Source organism: Mytilus trossulus, unplaced genomic scaffold (assembly GCF_036588685.1).
Source record: "Mytilus trossulus isolate FHL-02 unplaced genomic scaffold, PNRI_Mtr1.1.1.hap1 h1tg000070l__unscaffolded, whole genome shotgun sequence".
In the NCBI taxonomy this organism is placed as follows: Eukaryota; Metazoa; Mollusca; class Bivalvia; order Mytilida; family Mytilidae; genus Mytilus; species Mytilus trossulus.
The window spans coordinates 946,442-965,497 of NW_026963294.1; the positions used below are offsets into that span (position 1 = coordinate 946,442).

Here is a 19,056-nt window from a genome sequence, read left to right on the forward strand (position 1 = left end):
TTTACACTAGGGACTGTAGTCGTAGACAACGAAAACCAAAGGACGATAACTGTGTCCTTGGACCTAATAGGTCAACTGGTCAATGTGTCTATCCGTTTATGTGTCAATGTATTAATTTGCCAAAAACTACTTATTCTGTAAAATCCAGTTGAGCCGATGGCTGGATTTGGTTGTCAACTGAACAGGTTGAGAATGTTATATAAATCGGGTGAGAATGAATTTAAGGTTATATTGTGATCTGTAATCAACAGGTTGAGGAAAGAACCGGCCCCACCCTCATATAAATATTCCACAGTCCCTAAATCGGATGAGAATGAGAGAAGTTTATGTTAAGGTTAATATGATCTTTAATCTGGTAATCAATCAATCTTCATCAATAGCCTACTTTACTTTTCCTATTAATGTTTTTTTCCTTTTTTTTTAACATTATACAGGTTATATGCAGGTTTCCATATATTAGAAATAAGTAACAATACATCATTCATGTCATTCCAGCCAGTATATATAATAATTAACATAGACAATTGCCTTGTGTGATGAACCAGTAGGAATGATAGTACCGCCATTGTTAGCAGACATCAAGGTCTCCGTAATTAGAAACAAGTAGTTATTATTTCAGCCAGTATCTGAATAATTAATATTAGATGATTACCTCCAACTACTGGTGCTGCTGGTTCCTGTGATTGGTTGTCAGGAGTCAATTCTTGGGATGTCTTTGACATGGCAGTCTAAAAAAGAAAAACATGTAATAAACTAGTAGAGTGACCTTTCATTGTTAATTTCTGGGTCATTTGATCTCTTGTGAAGAGTTGTCTCATTGCCAATCGATACCACATCTTATATCTATCCTAAAGTCCTTTTTTGCCACTGACAATAAAGATTGTAAGAACAATTTCAAACTTGCCCATAATTTGCACATGATGTTTGGAAATGCACAAGATCAAGAAATACACACGTCAGACAAATTATTCTGACAACCAGTCTTTATGGAGAAAGAGGGAATAAAAGACCACAGACATGGTTGTGTTACGGCGATTGGAATCATCAATCTGAATAACTAAAATAAGGGACAACAAATAAAATTTTACTAAAATTTTGTAATATTCTTTCTTTTTCAAATAATTTAGGTTTATGCTTATTTATTTATTTTGATTTGTTTCAGAAGCAGCTATTGCCAAGTTAAAAACAGTAGTTTTATCAACCATAATCATAATGGAGAAAATACATAATTTCTTAAAGTATGTGTTACTATATTTGTTCTTATTTCTCCCATTGTTTAATTGCAAAAAAAAGGACAAATTCTGGTGTTAGGCTGTTTTCTGATTTTTGTGATACCATGTTTATTTCTGTAAAGGTGTCAGATCACTAATTCGAAATCCCTGTCAGAGCCTGTCTATTCCAACAGTGTTTTCAACATTTACAGCTTTATAATGTTTTTAACTTCATAGAAAGCAGGTGTTACTCTTAGTATACTGAATCGTACATGTATAATCTTTCTACCTGCCAATTATAATTCATGTGTAATGTCTTGTAGTAAAATACCAATAACAGAAGGTAACTACTAAACATACTTAACGTTACTGAGTTTACTCATTTCATAGAGGTTTTATCTATGTAGGTGGCTTTGTCTACTCGCTACATACTGAAAGCTTTAAAATCTATACACAGGTTGACAGCATACTAAACATTTTGTTAAGATGTGCTTTTTGTTTTAGTATATGATTATTACATATTTGCATAAACATGTAAATCAACTTTTCCGCACAGAGATACACATTATGTATACATAAAAGGAGATGATGTGATGTATATACCTAGGAGATAGCCAGCTAATGACACAAAAAATAAGAGACATCCAACAGATGAGACACTGATTTCAAACATTTGTCTTTCGCATATGCCAACATCTATATTAGGCAACAAGCTTGGAATTGTCAACTTACCGGGTACATTGTTAACTGACAACAAATACTACAATGACATTAAAAACAACAGGCAACCGTTTTATTGTAACTTCAATGTACCAAGTCTGTTGTGTCTCTAACAATCTGTCAACATATTTGTAAATATCTCTTATTAATTAAGACAGAATATTTACCTTTAGGAAGTCCATCACTTCTTTCTTCTTCCTTTTTATCTCTTCATAATCATCGCTTTCTATTGTTACCATATCATAAGGAGTCTCACCCTGAAATACAATCAAAAACTCTTTTATCAATCATACAAATATACATCTTCTTTAAATAATAGGCAATTGTTGTACTAATTTTACCTATACAATACTTGACATAAATCCAGTCAACCTAAACCAACAACAAATATGAAGTGACATAATAAAGAGATACATGAACAATATTTGAGATTTTACTGTTTAAGAGCATGAATAATCTAGACATCATTGAGATGGGAGCCATCTCTCTGGGCCCCGCTGAAATAATGTATGGTAAAAAAAATTGTATCTTTACCATAGGACATGGAGTTGTCAACTGAAACCAAAGTTTTTAACCTTGACTTTTGACACACCCTCTGGTGTTGGTTAATATACATGTCAAGTATAAACTTTGAAATCATAACGGTTCTCAAGATATAGAGTGGACACGATCTTTACCATAGCACATGGGGTTGTCAACTGAAACTTAAGTTTTTTTGACCTTGAACTTTGACCTAGGAATTTGTACATACATTATGACACACCCTCTGGTGTTGGTTAATATACATGTCAAGTATAAACTTTAAAAAGATAACGGTTCATAGATATAGAGTAGACACAATTTGTTACGGAAGGACGAACAGAAAGACAGACGGACAGACGAACGGACAGACTGATCACTATAGGGCGTCCACCAATTCTTATTATATGTGTAGAATTAATGTATTCCTGTATATTTACATTTTCTTTTTCTGTTTTCCTATATTGTACTCGTTATTTAGATTTTGAAAATATCGTAAACGGAACAGAAATTATTCATTGTTATTATATAATTTAAATCGATGCATCTTATATTTTCGGTAAAAAAAAACATTTACAATTATACCGACATTTAAAAGAGTCTGTAATTAAAAACATTTTTTTGTTAAATAATATAAAATGCTCCGCTGGGCGCAGCTTTATACGACCCCAGAGGTCCAACCCTGAACAGTTGGGGCAAGTATGGACACAAAATTCAAGCTTGAAACAGCACTGAATTTGGATTGTGATTAAATATTTGACACATCATAGGTTTCTGACACAGAATGAATGTGGTCTAAGAACTTAAAAAAATTTAATTTACCTATTCAAACCATATCATTATTATTTGCTTTTAATATATAAATCAGAAATAACCAATTAAAAATGGAAAATTTTAAAGAAAAAAATAAAAAAAATCCCCCCTCAAATTCTTTTAACCCCCTTATGATTCATCACCCCCAAACTCAATCCCAACCTTCCCTTTGAGGTATGGTACCTTGCAGTACAATTTCAGAGCAATCCGTACACTTGAACACAAGTTATTTTCTGGAAACTAGAAAAATGCTTGTTTTTTGGCCCCTTTTTGGCCCCAAATTCCTTAACCTTTAGAGCAATTACCTCCAAACTCAAACCCAGCTTTCCCTTTGTGATATGGATTCTTGCAGTACAATTTCATAAAGATCCATGCACTTACACACAAGTTATTGTCGTGAAACAAGAACTAGAGGCTCTCAAGAGCCTGTGTCGCTCACCTGTTACTGTATTTACTGATGTCGGCCATCTTGGGTGGTAGGCGGGGTCATTAGACACTTTTTTTTAAATAGATACCCTAGTTATGATTGTGGCCAAGTTTAATTAAATTTGGCCCATAGTTTTAGAAAAGAAGATTTTTGTACAAGTTACAAAAATGACGAAAAGTTGTTCAATATTGACTATGAAGGGCAATAACTCCTTATGGGGTCCTCTAACAATTTTGATAATGTAACTTATTTGTAGATCTTACTTTGCTGAACATTATTGCTGTTTACAGTTTATCTCTATCTATAATAGTATTCAAGATAATAACCAAAAACTGCAAAATTTCCTTAAAATTACCAATTTTAGGGCAGCAACCCAACAACAGGTTGTCGGATTCATCTGAAAATTTGTGAGGGGATAGATCTTATTCTGATGGACATTTAACATGTTTAAATCTTGAAAGATTTGCCTGAAATGTCTTAGTTTCAAAGATATAAAGCAAAAACTGCATTTCACCACTATGTTCTAATTTCAGCCATGTCGGCCATTTTGTTTGGTAAGCAGGGTCATCGGACAGATTGTTTAAACTATATACCACAATAATAATTGTGGCCAAGTTTGGTTAAATTTGGCCAAGTAGTTTCAGAGAAGAAGATTTTTGTACAAGTTACAAAAAATTACGAAAAGTTGTTAAAAATTGACTATAAAGGGCAATAACTCCTTAAGGGGTTGACTGACAATTTTGGTCTTTTGACTCATTTGTAGGTCCTACTTTCCTGAACATTATTGCTTTTTACAGTTTATCTCTATTTGTAACAGTATTCAAGATAATAACCAAAAACCTACAAAATTTCCTTAAAATAACCAATTCAGGGGCAGCAACCCAACAACAGGTTGTCCGATTCGTCTAAAAATTTCAGGGCAGATATATCTTGACGCCGGACGACGGATGACGGACGACGGACGCCAAGTGATGAGAAAACCTCACTCGACCTTTCAGGTCAGGTGAGCTAAAAATGCTTGTTTTTTGCCCCTTTTTTGCCCCAAATTCCTAACATTTTGAGGCAATTAGCCCCAAAATCAATCCCAGCCTTCCCTTTGTGGTATGGTACCTTGCAGTACAATGTCAGAGAGATCCATACACTTGAACACAAGTTATTGTCTGGAAACTAGAAAAATGCTTATTTGTGGCCCCTTTTTCCTAAACGTTTTGGGCAATTACCCCCAAACTCAATTCCAGCTTTCCTTTTGTGATATGGAACCTTGTAGTACAATTTCAGAAAGATCCATACACTTACACACATGTTATTGTCATGAAATTAGAAAAATGCTTGTTTTTTGCCCCTTTTTTTGCCCCTAATTCCTAAAATTTGGAGGCAATAACCCCCAAAATCAATCCCAGCATTTCCTTTGTGATATGGAACCTTGTGGTACAATGTCAGAGTGGTCCATACACTAACACACAAGTTATGTCTGGAAGTTACAAAAATGCTTATGTTTGGCCCCTTTTTAGCCCCTAATTCCTTAACTGTTGGTACCATAACCCCCAAATTGGCAGTGATCGGGAAGGACGTGCGCCCTGCGCCTATAGCGCATATTCACCAGAAATGGCGCATAGAGTGACAAATGTAAGCGCCCACGTGGCGCACGATATTTTTCACATCGTTTCGAAACGTTTAGATATCGTCAAATAGTTTTCCGATCGTGTTCCGTGCCGCCATGTGTGTGTACACAACTGTATAATGTTCCTCCAATCATAGGAGCACCTATATATTTTTAGGACGTCTCGGGTGTTTTCCTATGGTAATAGAACCATGCGGTTTAATGTCTCGGGTGTTTTCCTATGGTAATAATAGAACCATGCGGTTTAACTGATAACCCAAAAAACGCAATTAACCATCATTCATGATATAATTTTTTATAAACAACTTTACATTTGTGAAATTTGGCTATTACAGACGAGATTTAACTCTAATAATAATCTTTTAATTTAGTTTAGCTTGCTATTATTTCGATTGAAAACCCCTGAAGCCTTTTTATGAATATAGTTTTTGTCCCCATAAAAGGCGCTTAACTGTCCTTGTCATTTTTTGGTCTTTGGCTCGTTTTGACATTTTGTAAACATGACTTCAGCGCATTACTGTTTTGTTCTATCAATTAATGGTACTCTCTACTGTTATTCTTGTCATCTTGATGAAGTAATAATAATAATACAAGAAGTGCAGAGGACGTTCCTGAAATGTCCTCTAAAACGGAACGTCTGGGATGAGTATGGTATCGACGAAGACCCAAATTTAATGTTAAAAAAACATAACCATGAACAAGCCAAAGCAACAGTAACAGTTTAAACATTGTAAATAAGGGTTATCTTTAAAATTGTCAGTTTTGGAAGAAGTTATTGTATATTCATTGAAATTACAGAATCACAGGAACAATATTATTTAAAATCATAAAGGTAAACTTGTACCAACACCTCTTTTCCAAAACATGAGAAAATAATGATACTTTTTATTTTTTTACAGTCAATTCGAATGGCCCACTCATTTGACAGCATGGCCCATTATTTTTGAAAATGGCCCATTGAATTTATTTTTGAGGGGCCCTGGGCCCATAGTGAAAAAAACCTTCCAGATCACTGCCAAAATCAATCCCAACCTTCCTTTGTGATATTGGACCTTATGGTGAAATTTCAAAGAGATCCATTCACTTTAACTAAAGTCAGAGTGCGAAAACCAATATGTCTTCGGACGACAACGACGACGACGCCAACTTCATACCAATATATGACCGCAAAATTTTGCGATCGTATAAAAATTGATATAGATAATGTTGACATTTGTTGAATTCATTGAGTAAACAGTTTAGTCTTGCTAAAAGTTGTAAATAAAGTAACAGCTCAATGAACTTTTCAAACTATGTAAATTGTAATACCGGTCAATGGTGCAAAACGTGCGTTAATTGTGGAAAAGCAGTGAATATCAAACGAAAATTGAAGCGTGGTTACGATTGTGTTACGGAATTATCATGCTGTCTGCACGTACAAGAATTCTTGCAATAAATGAACATAGATTATGGAAAATATAAGATAAATTTCAGTCAGTGATAATGATGGTGGGTTTAACGACCTTGACTGGCTATTAAGCCCTCACACGGTCGGTCCTGGCTTACGCCTTTTGATGCACTTAAATAACTTACTTTTACATTTGTGACATTTGATATAATTATACAGACCAAAAGTTGACAAACATTTTAAAACAAGAAAAGAAATTAAACATTTCCGCAAAGTTGCTGTAATTTTAATGAACTATATTTTAGCGTTAATCACTAAAAACTTATTTGATTGGCTGATCTAAATAAAATATTTCATCCAGGTGTTGAAGTCCGCGTTGCATATTCAAATGAATTTCATTGGTCGAAACGTTGGCAAACTTTCAATCAAGGTGTTCTCATTGAAGTCCGCGTTCATGTTTCAATAGGATACTCAATATTGTAAAATTCAAACCGAGTTTCTCTACGAAGTCCACGTTAACAAAAAGAATTTAGATAAATAACACTTTTCTGATTCTTCCCACACAACAAAACTGTCTTTTTCGAAAAGCATAATTGCTTTCTACTGATGAACAATACTTATATCAGTGGCGGATTTACCGGGGGCACAGGGGGGCACGTGTTTTATACGAACTTTACAAATACATTGTTTAGTGCCAAGAATGTTAGTATCGATATATGGCATATGTCTTCTTAACAAAATTCTAACATTTCTTGTGATTTTTTATTTTCAAAATTGTCTTCTTTTGACTTCATTCAAAAATAAAAATTTTGTTCATGCAAGATTTGTTTTAAGACTGAATGTCGTATTTTCTTTTCCCTCCAATTTTCAAAGGAAACTAACAAATGCTATGTTAAAAAAAACCTCCCCTCCCCCCTTTTCCACAAAAAGAGGGTTGGGTTGGCATTGTCTAATATATAATCATCAATGAAATGCCATTTTATTTTTATAAGACATACAATTTGAGAACATAATCTGGGACTAAAACACTTATCCATTAGTCCAAGCATACAATAATATATGATGGTATATGTTTCCTGTTTCAATTACCATGTACATGAACATATATGAGGCTATGATTGCGCCACCATTTATAAGGATATGAATGGGTTTACTGAAAAGAAAATAATGGGATAAAAAATAAATAACAGAATAAAGAGGTGATGAAATGTAAAAAATAGATTGATTGATTGTTGGTTGCTTCACGTCAAGTGGCAAATATGTCATGCATGTTAAGGACGAATATAATAGAGACCAGTTGGCAGAAGAATAAAGAATAGAGTGAAATGGCAAAAAATTCAAAGATACTATAGAAACTGACACCTCTTCCCCCACCACCATTACACTCACATACATACATCTCTAAATATATATTTAATTTTGGTTTCATGGTGATCCCCCCCCCCCCCCCCCCAGACATCAAGGTTATGGGTCCGTCCCTGACTATATTAGAATAAAATACAAGCATAAATAAACTGTTATCACAGATATATGTATCGCCTTTTTGTAATTTTCATAATGCAAATGTTGAAATTAAAATAGCAATAATCTAACATGTAAGTTATGCAAATATTCAAAGTCGATGAACCATGACTGAAGGTACATGGCTAAACAATCTCCATGGAATGAGATGTGCCAATGCTAATACAATTGCATACCAAATACCATTGACTTAATATAAGTCATTCCCTTTAAACAAACCTAAACACAAACATTAACTTGTAAACTATATGTAAAAGTTTCAAAGTCAATGAACCATGATCAGGGGTGGGGCTATATAATCTCCATGGAAACGATACTTTCAAATGCCAATACATTTGCATACCAAATATCATTGACTTAACATTAGCAGTTCATCTTAAACTGTTCTAATCACAAACAAATACATGTAAACTAAACAAAAGTTTCAAAGTCTATAGACCATGACTAAGGGGGCGGAGACAGATAATCTCCATGGAAATGAGATATGCCAATGCTTACACAACTGCATACCAAATATCATTCACCTACCACTAGTGGTTCCCCATATATTGACTTAATCAAAAACTAATACATGTAAACTATGAAAAATTTCAAAGTCAATATACCTTGACTGAGGGGGCGGGGCCAAATAATCTATATGGTAATGAGATGTGCCAATGCTAATACAACTGTATACCAAATATCATAGACCTACCACTAGTGCAGTAGTGGTTCACCATGAACTAGACCTAATCACAAACTAATACATTGCCGCCGCCGGAAACAGCATACCTATGTCTCGCTTTTTGCCTCCATCAAGGCGAGATAAAAAGCCTGTTGTATTTGTCACAAATATATGGTTGATTTTCAATGTATACTTACATGTATATGACAATAAAGACTTATTCCATCCCCCCATTCCCCCTTAGAAAAAATTAAAATCGTACGTTAACTACATGTTTTAGACTGAAAAAGCTAGAAAAGGGATGAAATTACTTTGTAAATATATTGGGGTAAATTTTAAAGTAAAGAAGTGATTTGGTCCAGAAGAAAAGGTAAACAATTAGTATTTCTGTATTCGACAAAATCAAACAAAATCCAAAGTTGCCACGGTCCATGTCCTGAGTTAAGGTTAATACAATATTCTATAATTTTGATAATATGCCCCAAAAGCAGAACAACACAGGGATGATCCAGGATTTTTGAAGGGGACGTAATTCCCTAAAAGTGAAAATATACAGTCGAGCGATGCGAATTAAAATTTTTAAAATAATTTCATGCAAAAAAATAGACATATATATATGAGCCAGTCCATGCAAAAAGGTACAAAAAACGTAATTCTAAAACGTGTGCATAACTATTGGTAGCAGACTTCCCGTATGAGAATATTAGGAGGATTCCGCTTAAAAATAGCAGGAACCCAGGCGGAATCCAAATCTAAAATTCAAACTAAATTAGTATTATCCCAACTCAAATCGGTCCATTTTTTTCATTAGGAATGTATTTCTACTTGAAATACCAAGTACTTGTTGTTAGCCTGTTTACCTGGACACATGTCTTATTACGCAATAAGTACGGATATGGTAAATTCTGTATAATGTATCTCTGGACTGGGGTGTTAAAGATATTTTAATCTGACAACACGAATGCTTAGTTGTTAATTTCTGTGTCATTTGGTCTCTTGACGAGAGATCATACCACATCTCCTTATTTTTATATGTGTTTTTAGATTTACTTGTGTTTTATGCAAAAGCAGAATGCAGAATCTTTAAAATGTGCTGCCTTAGATCGAGTCTATATCTGGAGACTGATTTTACCTACTATTTGGGTGTTTGACTAAGAAGCATTTTAATAAACAAATTGTGGCTTATTTCATATTTATAATACAGTTAAGATTCAAGGCCATATTTTGCTAAATTTGAAGATTAATTACTCTTAGTAAAAATTGCGAGAAGATGTTTCATAATTTGTATACAAGAAAAGTTAAGTAAAGACTCTCTTTAAGTTATGTCGGGTAAATATCTTTTTGATAAAATGATGCAACTGGATGCACCCCTAAATACAAAATAATAACCATAAATAGCAGGTATGCGTGAATCAGATAGTAGCATCAAAACAAGAGTGCACATGCTGAAATGTCTCGCCTTCTTTACTAACCATTGATGTTATGTTGATAGTCCTAAATGAAAGCTTTACTACAACTATTACATAAACTTAACATGATCCAAGAAAATGAAGTCAAGGTCATATAAACCAAACAAGAAATACATGAACACCTTACAATCATTCAATACACTAAATATAGTTGACCTATTGCTTATAGTTACTAAGAAACAGACTTAACCACGAAAACTAAACATTGACCAATGAATCGTGAAAATGAGGTCAAGGTCAGATGAACCATGCCAGGCAAACATGAACAGCTTACAATCCTTCCATACAACAAATAAAGTTGATCTATTGCTTATAATTTTAGAAAAACAGACCGAAACACATAAACTTAACACTGAGCAATGAACCGTGAAAATGAGGTCAAGGTCAAATAAAACCTGTGAGACTGACATGTACATCATAAAATATGTCCATACACCAAATATAGTTAACTTACTGCATATAGTATTAGAAAAAAGACCAAAACTCAAAAACTTAACTTAGACCACTGAACCATGAAAATGAGGTCAAAGTTAGATGACACCTGCCAGTTGGACATGTACACCTTACAATCATTCCATACACCAAATATAGTAGACATATTGCATAAAGTATAAGAAAAACGGACCAAAACACAAAAACTTAACTATAACCACTGAACTATGAAAATGAGGCCAAGGTCAGAAGACAAAAGAGGGACAAAAGATACCAAAGGGACAGTCAAACTCGTAAATCTAAAACAAACTGACAACGCCATGGCTAAAAATGAAAAAGACAAACAGAAAACAATAGTACATATGACACAACATAGAAAACTAAAGAATAAACAACACGAACCCCACCAAAAACTAGGGGTGATCTCAGGTGCTCCGGAAGGGTAAGCAGATCCTGCTCCACATGCGGCACCCGTCGTGTTGCTTATGTGATTACAAATCCGGTAAATAGTCTAACTCAGTAGGTCAAATTCATGAAAGGGAAGGGGATTGTAGTTACAATGTAAGGAACATATCTGATATCATTTGTGAAACGGTTATTCCATAACGGTCAACCAACTCGTGATGGCGTCCGTAAAATTTACGAAGGGATGATTTCAACTTCACCATTTGGAACTCTTGGTTTAATAGCTTCCTTGTGAGCAGTAACCCTCTATCAAGAAAATCATGTTAAGAAATACAAGCACGGGAATATCGTTTGACAGGAAACAATCCTTCTATACACCAAATATACTAGACCTATTGCTTATAGTATCTGAGATATGATCTTGACCACTAAAACTTAACCTTGTTTACTGATCCCTGAAATGAGGTCGAGGTCAAAGGAAAACTGTCTGACGGGCATGAGGACCTTGCAAGGTACGCACATACCAAATATAGTTATCGTATTACTCATAATAAGAGAGAAATTAACATTACAAAAAATCTCTATTTTTTTTCAAGTAGTCACTGAACCATGAAAATGAGGTCAAGGACAATGGACATGTCACAGACGGAAACTTCGTAACATAAGGCATCTATATACAAAGTATGAAGCATCAAGGTCTTCCATCGTCTAAAATTTAAAGCTTTTAAGAAGTTAGCTAACACCGCCGCCGGATTACTATCCCTATATCGAGCTTTCTGCAACAAAAGTCGCAGGCTCCACAATAAGGAGATGTGGTATGATTGCCAATCAGACAACTGTTCACCAAAGTTCATATGATTTAAATGTAAGCAATTATAGGCAATCGTACGACCTTCAACAATGAGAATAAAATGCCTCGCTGAGCGCAGCCTTATACAACCACAGTGGTCGAACCCTCAACAGTTGGGGCAAATTTGGACACAATATTCAAGCTTGATACTATCTGAATTTGGATTGTGATCAATTTTTGACATAATATAGGTTTCTGACACAAAATAAATGTGGTTAAAGATTTTACAAATCTAATGCACAATACGGTGCAATTGAAGATTTCTTCTTGAAACTTTTCAAAGATTTGAAATTTTGAAAATTTTGAAAAAAAATATGAACCCTTTTAAAAAAAAATTGGAAACCCCACTTCCCCCCAAACTTTTTGAATCCCCCTTTTAGCATTAACCATCAAACTTAATTGCAGCCTTTGCTTTGAAGTATGGAAGGTTTTAGTACAATTTTAGAGAGATCCATACACTTAATCACAAGTTACTGTCTGGAAATTAGAAAAATGCTTTTTTTTTTAACTATAAAAGCCCATTTAAATACATTTGTACATCATAAAGTGAACATGATAAAAGTATTAAAATAGAAAATGACATCATAGTTATGGCTAAAATTAACAAGAGTGAATACACTGAAATGTCTCGCCTTCTTTACTAATCATTGATATTATGTTGATAGTCCTAAATGTAAAACTTTAATACAACTGTCACATAAACTTAACATTAACCAAGAAAACTAAACATTGACAGATGAACCATGCAAATGAGGTCAAGGTTTGAATGCCAGACAGACATGTACAGCCAACAATTCTTCTATACAACACATAAAGTTGACCTATTGCTTATAGTTGAAGATAAACAGACCAAAACACAAAAAAATAATACTGAGCAATGAACGGTGAAAATGAGGTCAAGGTCAAATAAAACCTGTACGACTGACATATAGATCATAAAATAATTCCATACACCTAATATAGTTGACCTATTGCATATAGTATTAGAAAAAAAAGTCAAAAATTCAAAAACTTAACTTTGACCACTGAACCATGAAAATGAAGTCAAGGTCAGATGACACCTGCCAGCTAGACATGTACACCTTACAATTATTCCATACACCAAATATAGTAGACCTATTGCATACAGTATAAGAAAAACAGTCCAAAACACAAAAACTTAACTATTACCACTGAACCATGAAACCATAAATACAGAGTATGAAGCATCCAGGTCTTCTACCTTCTAAAACATAAAGCTTTTAAGAAGTTAGCTAAATCTGCCGTAGCCGCAGCCGCCGCATCACTTTCCCTAAGTCAAAATTTCTCGACAAAAAACTTCATCAGCAACAATTAATAGTAATATCAAAAAATAAATTTCTTTCATCAGCATTTAAAAGAAACTTCTAAAAATAAATTGACAGCTAGGACTTTGCAACCACAAAAACCCTTTTAAATACATCAGTATTAACAGTATTAAAATAGAAAATGACATCATGATCATGCCTAAAATTAAAAAGCCTCCATCAGCAACATTAAATAGTAATATCTAAAAATAAATTTCCTTCACATACATAATCATGATAATCATGGCTAAAATAAATTATTTTTTAAAATAGAAAATGACATCATGATCATGCCTAAAATTAAAAAGCCTCCATCAGCAACATTAAATAGTAATATCTAAAAATAAAATTCCTTCACATACATAATCATGATAATCATGGCTAAAATAAATTATTTTTTAAAATAGAAAATGACATCATGATCATGCCTAAAATTAAAAAGCCTCCATCAGCAACATTAAATAGTAATATCTAAAAATAAAATTCCTTCACATCCAAAATCATGGCTATAATTAAATAACCTTTATTAAACATTTTAAGAATAGTAACTTCTAACAGTGGCAGATTTACCGGGGGGGCACAGGGGGCACGTGCCCCCCCAGTTCAGGTCAACAATTTTTTTTTCTAACATAATTTTATTGTTACTGAAACTTCTTATCTAGTGCGAAAATGTCACAGCTTGATTAGACTTCTTAAAGCGGCTGTAATTAATATCAGCGTCCCCATGCGTGATTTATAACAACTTATCGGTGGGTGTGTAAATATTGACACCTGTGTGTAATGTCTTTATGAAAAAGCTTTTATGTAAAATACATTTACATGTTGATTGGAATAGTACAAATTTGTATTGGTTTATAATACAATACCGATTAAGATCGATAACCAGGTGAAACTTCTGATCTGTGTATTTGAAGAATAGGTACAAACATTTCCTGTAAATGTACGTTTTTTCCAAAACTTTGTTTTTGTGAATTTATTCAGCAACAAATTAAACTGTTTATTTTTTGATAACTTAGAAGATATGTTTTTAAAACGGAATGTCATATTTCATTCCCCTATTATTTTCAAGGGAAATCAACAATTTGTTTTACTCCCCCTCCCCTTTCCCCTAATGCCTTCCCCCGTCCAGGAAAAATTAACTGACATTTCCTATTAAATAATCATCAATAAAATGCTATTTGATTTTCGTTAAAATTAAGTTTGTAACAGAATCTAGGACTTACACATTTCTCTCAAAGCCGAAGCATGCAGTTATATTGTTTTTATTGTTCTTGTTTCAATTACCATGTACATGTATGAGGCTTTGCAAAAGGTCACCATTTATGAAGATATGAAGGTGTTTTGCAAATATTAGAATAATGTGCAAAAAAGTAAGTCTGGAAGCGAGGCCAAAACATATAGGTAAAAGAATACAGAGGTGATGAAATATAAAGAAAATAGTGTTTGATTGTTGCATGGTTGTTAAACGTCCAGTGGCAAATATTTGATGCATGTTTAGGTTGAATATAATAAAGATCAATTGGCAGTAAAGTGAAAAAGTAAAAAAAACTTAAAACATATCGAAATACAGAAACGATGGTCTGACCCCCCCCCCCCCCCCCCCCCCCAAAAAAAAATCAAAGTGCTGGATTGCACCTGTGGAAAGTTTGCAACGGTAGATTGTAATATTTCAAATAAATTGTGTGTAGATTGCGTGGTTAACTTTTTCTCCTACTTAAAAAAGAAAAAACTTGATCAAGAAATAATTGTAACAGGATGCTGCTACGAAGTCTCCCAAACAAAGCTCTCAAAATTAGTCATTCCCACGGTCGACTAACATTAAGCAAAGTCCAATACAAATTGGTCTGGTCTAGTAAAGTGATATTCATGATTTGGGGGTGGGGATCTAGACAGTTTACAAGTTCTCAAACAGGCAGGAGGTAGGGTAAGAGTGGCCCTAGGGGACTAGCCTTTTATTTCATCTGATTTGCTTTATTATTCCGTACAAGAATATATGTTGTTTCAGTGTGGGGATTTCAACAGATTTCAAGTTTTCGAAAAGGGGGTGGATCTTGACTGTTCACAAGTTCTCAAAACAGGATGGGGTGGGTTACACCGAGGGACTTCCTTATATTTCACTTTATTCGTTTTGTTGTCCAATACAAGAATATTTATGATTAAGGGTTGGGGATCTCAACCGTTTACAAGTTCTCAAACATGAGGGGTTGGGGATGACTCAGAGGTACTCCCCCTATATTTCATTGGTTTTGTTTTGTTGCCCCATAAAAGAATATATATGGTTTAGGGGTGATCATCTCGACCGTATAAGTTTTCAAAAAGAAGTTGGTGGGGTCACCCCTGTGGACTTCTATATTTCATTTTGATTTATTTTATTTTCTCATACAAATATATATATGGTTTGTGGGTGGGGATCTCAACCGTTTACAAGTTCTCAAATAACAAGTGGGAGTGACCCCTAGGGACTCGCCTTCTTTTGAATTTGATTTGTTTTATTGGCCAGTACAAGAATATATATGGTTAAGGGGTGAGGATCTTGACCATTTCCAAGTTGTCAAACAACAGGGGATGGGGCTGACCCAAAGGGACTCCCATTTTAATTCATTGAATTTGTTTTGATGCCCTATACAAAAATATATATGGTTTAGGGGTGGGGATCTCGACCGTTTACATGTTCTCAGACATGAGGGGGTGGGGCTGACCCAGAGGGACACCTACTTTATTTCATTTGATTTGTTTTGTTGCCACATACAAAAATATATATGGTTTAGGGGTGGGGATCTCAACCGTTTATAGTTTTCGAAAAAAAAAAACAGGGGGTGAGAGTGACCCAAGGGGACTCGCCTTTTATTTCATTTGATTTGTTTTATTGTAACGTATAAGAACATATAATGCTTAGGAGTGGGGATCTAACTGTTTTTAAGTATTCAAACATGAGGGGTTGGTTGGGGTGACACCATGGACTCCTAAATTTAATTAATTTGATTTGTTTTATGGTACTGTGATCATTACTGAAAACCATGTGTGTATGTCACTTACTGTTTTCATCAAGTTTATAATTTATTATTGTTATTGAAAATTTAAAAAAAAATCCCTTAGGGTTCTATCGGAAATTCCTCCCTTCTGTTGGCCCCTTAAAATACAACTAAATAGACCCCAAGAAGAAAAATAATAAGAACTGAGCAAAAACTTTGTTTAGGTATAATAGCAATTAGTATAATTACGATTTTTGTTTTAGTCCGTATTCTAATGCCGAATATATAAAAGGCCGAGTTTATTATAGTCCGGGTTTGTTGTGGGCCGAGATTAGATGAGATACCATGATACTTCCGATACTCTCGGGCTTTTACCTATTGAATAGAAATTTGTAAAAATCGTAGTAAGCGACGAAAAATGTTCATTCATGAAATATTTTAAACACACTATTAATTTTCTCTTCATAAGGAGGAAGGTATGAAACCTTTGAAACCGGGATTGTAGTACTCCCGTTTGGTGCACACATATATGGATCTGACGCATGTCTGAAGAATACCGATAAAATCATACCACGTAGAAACTGCTGTCTCGTGTGTGTATTGATTTTAATTTCCGCGTAGCGCAGATCCGTGAAGTAGTTTGTTCGTCTTTCAAATGAAGCTGAATTGTTTGATTTATCGATGAAATTTCAGTACATTTTTATTCAAGCTGTATGCTATTAAAATAGAAGAGCTCAAAATTTCAAAAGCATCTTTCTATCATTAGTTTTCAAACACCAGTACTACATTATCTAGAATTTGGACACACATCCTAAAGTAAGTTAGTCTGTCTCTTTTCCGGTTAGGTCGATGCCTTAAGAAAGTTTATTGCTATGGCAAGCTATAGCAAACTTTCCAAAAAAACACAAAAAAAACAAAAAAAAACAACAAACAAAACAAACCTAGCACCCACTCACACTCGCACATATTTATATATATATATTTATATTAAAAAAAAATTTGTTCATGGTGCCCCCCCCAGACATCGAGGTCCTGGATCCGCCCCTGTCTAAAATAAAATTGACAGCTAATCACCTAAAGACAATACATTTCTTAAGCAGTGTAAGGGAGGTAATTTGATAATATGTGTTTGAATTACCTCCCTACACTGCTTTCAAATTATGTTTTGTACTTAAGTAATTGTCCATTAACCTGGAAACCTTTGTTTTCTCCCTTGTTTACCCCTAATTCCTAAACAGTTTGAGCCATAACCCCCCAAAGCAAATTCTTACCATCCCTTTGTGATATGGTAACTTGTGGTATAATTTCAAAGAGATCCTTACGTCATTTCACAAGTTATTGTCTGGAAACTAGAAAAATGCTTGTTTGGGCCCCATTTTGGCCACTAATTCCTGAACTGTTAGGACCATAACCCCCAAAATCAATCCCAACCTTCCTTTTGTGGTCATTAACCTTGTGGTAAAATTTAATAGAAATCCATACACTTAAACAAAAGTTATTGTCCCTTCAGAATACGATGACAAAGACGACGTGATACCAATATACGACCGCAACATTTTTACAGTCGTATAAAAACCCATACCGTCGAGTCGACTATAAAAGATCCTGACATGAAACAACTTGAATTGAGAAAACTAAGGAACCCAATTAAGTACAAAACAATTTTCGAAAAACCAATATGACAGATACGACCAAGCAACAAAACTGTATACAGGTTAACCACTTAGCTTATGGAAAAGGGGGGTGGGATATGTTTTATTTTCTATTTGTTTTGTTATTTCTATCGCGGAAAAGTGATTATTTTTTTTAACAAATTTACTTGAATCGAATGAAAAATGAAAAAAAGATTGTCTTTTGAATAGAAATACATTTTATTAAAAGATAATCAGGATATAATTATATACCCTCCGCAACCGACTCTCGCGTGAGTTACGTTAATGTTATTCAATAGAATGTAAGATTATCTTATTATTTGCTCATTTGATAGAGTAAAAGGTATACATAAATTTTAAAAAGTTAAGAACTGACACGAAGACGAATATAAATACATGTAGGTCACAGTATGATTTCCTATTCAGTGTGTATCGTTCTGAACATGCATGAAATATTTGCCACTGGACGTTAAGCAAGCAACCAAAAATCCATCAACCTATTCAATTTGACTAAATTAGATTTTCAAAATCTTTCACACGAATATGTTAAATCTGGATTTATTTTGTGAAAGTCTACATTAAAATTCATCACATGTATATGAAAATGTTTCTTTATCATGTTTATTGTAGCGATAAATCCACAAAACTTCACGTTATTTGTTTCTAAAATTAAACTGCAGGACTACAATGAAAGTTTCTTTTACACCTATTATCGATTGATCTTTAAAAAAACAAATTTCTAAATCAGCATCAAAAAACTATAAGACGAATAAAGTTGTGAAGTAAATCATAGACTGTATGTTTATCAAGGAAAATAATGACCTTACACAGGTAATTATTGTATGCCTTGGAACATATATCATTGAAACTTGATATCGTCCGGGTTGATTCTGAAAAAGAATGACCTGACGTTCTGAAAGAAAATAACTCCATATAGGTATATAAAACTGAATATTACCTTTTCTGTTTTCACCCAAGGACTGCATCCTTGATCTAATAACAATTTTGTAACATCAATATGTCCATTCCCAGCAGCACAATGTAAAGCTGTTTCTCCATCCTATAACA

General features: G+C 34.0%; 1 protein-coding gene across 1 annotated transcript in view; it reads right to left on the bottom strand.

Moving 5' to 3' along the window:
- The window catches only part of LOC134699513 (uncharacterized), an 84,814-nt gene that overhangs the window by 63,863 nt on the left and 1,895 nt on the right, over nt 1-19,056 (bottom strand). Inside the window, exons 3-5 of the mRNA XM_063561112.1 lie at nt 18,947-19,048; nt 2,099-2,188; nt 653-728 (exon numbers count right to left, since the gene is read on the bottom strand). Of these exons, the coding sequence (XP_063417182.1) occupies nt 653-728; nt 2,099-2,188; nt 18,947-19,048 (268 nt within the window). The remainder of the gene's footprint in view (nt 1-652; nt 729-2,098; nt 2,189-18,946; nt 19,049-19,056) is intronic.